Source organism: Corvus cornix, chromosome 3 (genome assembly GCF_000738735.6).
Source record: "Corvus cornix cornix isolate S_Up_H32 chromosome 3, ASM73873v5, whole genome shotgun sequence".
NCBI lineage: Eukaryota > Metazoa > Chordata > Aves > Passeriformes > Corvidae > Corvus > Corvus cornix.
The window spans coordinates 26,268,307-26,273,306 of NC_047056.1; the positions used below are offsets into that span (position 1 = coordinate 26,268,307).

The 5,000-nt window shown below is 36.7% G+C and overlaps 1 protein-coding gene across 4 annotated transcripts in view; it reads left to right on the plus strand.

Moving 5' to 3' along the window:
* Nucleotides 1-5,000, plus strand: part of CAMKMT (calmodulin-lysine N-methyltransferase) — a 243,091-nt gene that overhangs the window by 214,345 nt on the left and 23,746 nt on the right. Inside the window, exon 11 of one of the 4 annotated variants that reach the window (XM_039568537.1) lies at nt 623-2,651. The exons of the other annotated variants lie outside the window; for them this stretch is intronic. Coding sequence (XP_039424471.1) covers nt 623-700 — 78 coding nt within the window. The 3' untranslated portion in view covers nt 701-2,651. Of the gene's footprint in view, nt 1-622; nt 2,652-5,000 lie in introns of those variants that run through there. 4 annotated transcript variants of the gene reach the window in all.

The following is a 5,000-nucleotide window of genomic DNA, read 5'->3' on the forward strand; positions in this document are numbered from 1 at the left end:
ACATAATACTTTAGTGTAGATCAGAAGAGCATACATAACATTGTCCCTAGCCGCTGGAATTGTACCACTCTGATTATCAGGTTATAATTCCCTCTTACAAAAAGAATTTTTAAAATTAAACAGAATTAATATATAAGCCCATCAAGAACTGTATTACAGCCTTGCACTTATGTAAACCTTCAGGTAAGATTATGGTATTTCAGATGTCTGAAACAGTTGTTGATCTTAAATACCAAATATACAGCAATAGTTAGGCTGATTAGGGATAAACTTTTAGCCTTTGTTCTGAAGTTCCATGCAGAGTGGATTTAATTCAGGCCTTAAATCTCACTTGAATATCATTTATTTAGTACAGCAATATGGGGCCTCACTTTTTTTATAAGTAGTGTTCAAGTATTTACTGCATAAATTAGTTTGTCTACAAACTCTGACCAACTCCTGATAATAATTGACCTACGGTTCCATACCTTTGATAATATTTGACCTTAAGATATTTTTGTAGTTATTAAATGTTTACTCTTTATAGTATCATTTATACCAGGAAATTTACTTAAACAGTACTGTCAGTATTTTAAAAATGCTTTCATACAATTTGCTCACTTTATCCATTTTTTATTTGCAGTTGAAAAATGAAGAAAAAGATATATATGATGAAAACCTCCATTACCCTTTTCTTCTCATTTTAACCAAACAGAGATAGAAGATTACAACTTTTTATTGTTTGTTTTAAGATGGACTGCTGAAAATTAATCCATGTATGTGGATGATCAGGAAGTGTGGAGCGTTCATTTTCCCCCACTTACGTTCCTGAATCATCATTGGAGAAATATTTCTTATCTAAATGCGGAGGAAGATATCATGGCTTGTTTTACAGAGTATAAACACTCAGACGTAATTTTTTGTATCATTTTAGAAGTTATTTTTACAATTATATTCCATCCTTAAGCTGATCAGACTTCATATGTATGCATTAACAAAGGTGTAAAGCTGGCTTCCTTCTCTTTTGTGCCCTTAAACTTGCATGTACTTTGTTAATCTCTTTAAATGCTGTTTTTGAGGTATATTTGAAAATATAAGGATAATATACTTTGTGGGCTTATATAACTTGTTGTAAAGAAGTGAATGCACTGACACTTAATTAGTAAGGAAATAGTTGTCTGAAGATCTTCTAAAAGTGCACCTATTGAATGCTTGTATTTTTCTGGCTTTTTTTTTTTTTTTTTTAATTCCACTGTTGATTTTTCTAACCATGATGGAAATGTCCTCATTTGCTTTAGTGTTGAAGGCTCCTTTTCTATATGTGTGTATGTATGTTTTTTTCCAGCAGGACTTTTCCTCCTGTAGATGTATAAGAAATTATGCATCAGACAAAAGCCTCATAAACTGACCATTTGTCCTTTGGACACAATAGCCTGCCCAGCCCCTCTGCTCCTCCTCTCCAATTATGTGTGATTAGTCTCAGTGTGTTGTGTCAAGAAGGGGGAGTGTGCTGAGTGCTTATTATCTGTTTAGGTACAAGAAGAGCACATTTAGGTTCTGACTATGAATGGAAAGGGAGCCTTTATCAGGACTAAAATCTAAATGCTACTATCCTAGAAATTGCTTTAAAAAAGCGCATCCTTTTTTTTTTTGTTAATTCTGAGAAACTAAGAACTAAAGGATTTTATAATGTAATCAAACTATCTCCCTTGAATTAGTTTACATTGTGATATTTTGTGGCCCACTTATTTGATATACACTTAATGTGGTTTTTCTTGTACTGGGAAAGGCAAAAATCCTACAGAGAAACATGAGGAGTATCTTGATTTCTTAACAGTCTAACAGACCATTTTAATGACTTCTTAGTAACAGTCTTTAAACCACAACACTCTTAAAATGTTGAAAAAAGAGAGAGAGGCAGAGACCATGACTGAGAAAGGAAGATACTAGCTGAAAGCAAGTGTAGAGAATCCCGCTGAAATACATTAATTAAAAGAACTGCAATTTGGCAATAAGCGTTCTTCCATATTCAACAAACTGGCCAGCATGTAAACCACAAGCTCCTGGAAGTCCCTTTCTCGTCGTTCTTCTTCCTGAACAAATTTCTTCACTACTGGTTTGCACGTCCTTGTATTCAGTACATTTTATGCTCCATTAGAGCACCTAGATGGATCTCAGAAGGCATAGGTCAAGTCGCAGTTAGATCATACATTTCTTTCGCACAAAAACTTGAATTGCAATGCCAAGTGATGGGCTAACATCACAATAACAGCAATTTATTCCTCTTTTGATAAAAAGCAGCCTATTCTCGGTGTTAGATAAAGACCAGGGGCAATGCAAACCAACCATTTATCCTAGAACTGAGTAGTATAGCTGGTATGAGTTTCATATTCAAACTCCTGTTGGAAAATACTTGTCTAGTAAGAAATCAAAAGCATTTAGAAGTAATTTGAAATTTCTGTGAAGATGGCTTTAGTTTAATTAGTTTTGTTTTGTTTGTCCCACACAGCAGTGCCTTTGTTTCTCTAAAAGCATGTACAAGGAAATCTTCATAATCAACAAAGCAGTGTGAAAAATAGCGCAATATTAAAATTTGTGAGCCTTTTGTTTTTGAGAGGACCTGAATGTCTGCTGTACAATAATCTAATAAAGATCGTTAGTTTCCAAAAATAGAAGCAGTGTCATTGAAAATTGTGGTTTTAGCTCTAAGAAGAAAACAGTTTTACTCAAATTAGTAGCTGATAATTGCTTTTTATTTCTTTAGTGTCTGTCGTTTGAGTTGAAGGCTTTGCACAGGTGCTGCCGTCCCTAAAGTGTGTAATTGATGGCTTGTTTACCAAAGATGCATTCAGGCTTCATCCTGCAAACTCATATTGGAGCTCCACAGGCAGTAAAGTTACTCATCTACATAAGTGCTTGCAGGTTTGGTCCGTGTACACATTTTTAGAGGTACATAAACAAGTTCTTTTTTTGATTTTTTTGTTTTAGAATGGGTGTTGAAAAGTCACAGATGTAGGATTTACATGAGGCACTAAGTGTTCTTTTTTGGAGACATCTCTGAGTCCCTTGTGTTAGTAGGTATTTGAATTGTTTCTGAGCACTTAAATTTTAATAAAAAGACAGTGTTTATTAGTACATCAAATATCTTTGCTAAGAAAATGTTAGGCAGTTTGTCAAGTCATGCTTATAAAATGTATCAGAGCCTTTTATGTCCTGTGTTTTAGCTAGTCTCTGATACTTGGTATATTTTTAATGATACAATTTACAGTGTTCTGCAACAGAATATTGAGCTGAATTACTTTGTGTTTGCAAAGCATTTGAAGTTGAATGACACTGTGCAAGAGCTGTGCTGGCTGCACCGAAAATGGAAATGTTATGCTGATGCAAGTTTTCCTTCACACATTTGGTAATTCATACAGCAATGTTGTATCTTCCTTCTTTCTCAGACCAAAATGGCAGAGAGGAATTATGTTCTTGTGGTCATCCATTCCCTAGGCACAGCTTTCATGCACTTGGTGCCACTGACAGTGAGTTGTGTAATCTTCAGGATGTGAACGATCAAGAAGAAAGTATTCCATTTCCTGCTGTGGGATATGGCAAAGGCTTGCTTAAAAATTGCAAATTAGTCCCAACTGATAGCATTCTGGAACACTGGGGCAAATCTTTCCATTTGGGAAATTGATTTGAAACAAAAAATATCTTAAGAATGTGAGATGAGGCAGGTATCCCAGGTACCAGTCCAGCTTCAAAATCCTTATTAGACAAGTCCCTCACGTTTTGCCTGTGGCTTTAATGGCTACGTGTTTGCACAAGGAGGAAGGCTGGATTAAAATTGTTCCCCACCACAAAAAGCATCTTTATATCTTGAGCCTGGCTGCATACGGTTTATCAAGTGTTACATCTCCATTACAACTCTCCTTCGCTGTTCCCTGAACAAAAGAGGATGCAGTGGGTGGAGCTTTTGATCCTCCTCTTGATATGGCAGGTGGCACAGCTGATATGGTGGGGGAAGAGGGAAAAGGCAGCAACACATGCAAGTCAAACACCACAGTGTTTTCTTACCCAGTATCTCTAACAAGAGGGGAATAACCAAGTCCTTGTTTTTTCACAGGACAAATTATAAACACGTAGTTTAGCCTGGATTTTTTTTTTTTTCCCCAATGTGTGGATTTCTTCTTTTTTAAGGCAGGAATTTTTAACAGTGATGTCAAACTGCAAATTCCTTTAACTCTTCTGAAATGTTTTGAGACACTGGTAGAAGGTGCTAGGACAGTGTGCACCTGTGGTTATGTCTAGAATGTTTTCTGCACAGGCTGGTCATCCCATGTTGTTTCCGCAGAAAGAGGCAATTTTGTTGCTTTCTATCTTTTTATTCACTTTTTAGATTGTCCTGAGTCTGATTAAGGTGGTGTCTCCACTGCCACACGTCAGTAGTCTAACATTTCTTGTAAGCACACCAGTATCTCTTGAAAGATTGTTCTGAAAGTTGATTTTCAATATGATTCTCATCTGCAATGCAACAGCACTTACTTAACACAGTCAAAATGAGGGCACCCTGATTCAAAATCCCATAAAGCTAAAATAAAGTCAATACATGACTTAGTAAATTCGCAGATGAATGTGTAAGTAAGGGGGGAACCTCCCAAATCATGGCCATTCCTCATATGGAGGAGCCTGAGGCACAGCCAGTATTTCTGTCTCCATTGCCTATAGCAATTTAGAAATCAGGCAATGCACTCTAGAACTGACCCCAGAGTTTGTGAGACCCATTCCTTCATATCCTCTGCAAGATCCATCTCCCTCTCCAACCTGTGGACTCTGTTCCATCAGCTGAATGCAACAAACCTAGCTTTTCTTTCCCATTTTTAAAGGGTTTAGCCTATTACAGCTCCTTGCTTAGTCAGCAGCTGGCTTGCTGCCAAAAAGCCCAGCATATTGTTGTGGCCGGGTAAAAGCTGGATATTTTCCGTGGCTGTCCAACAGCGGCATTGGATCTTCATTGTCTTCTTGTGTGTAAAGTG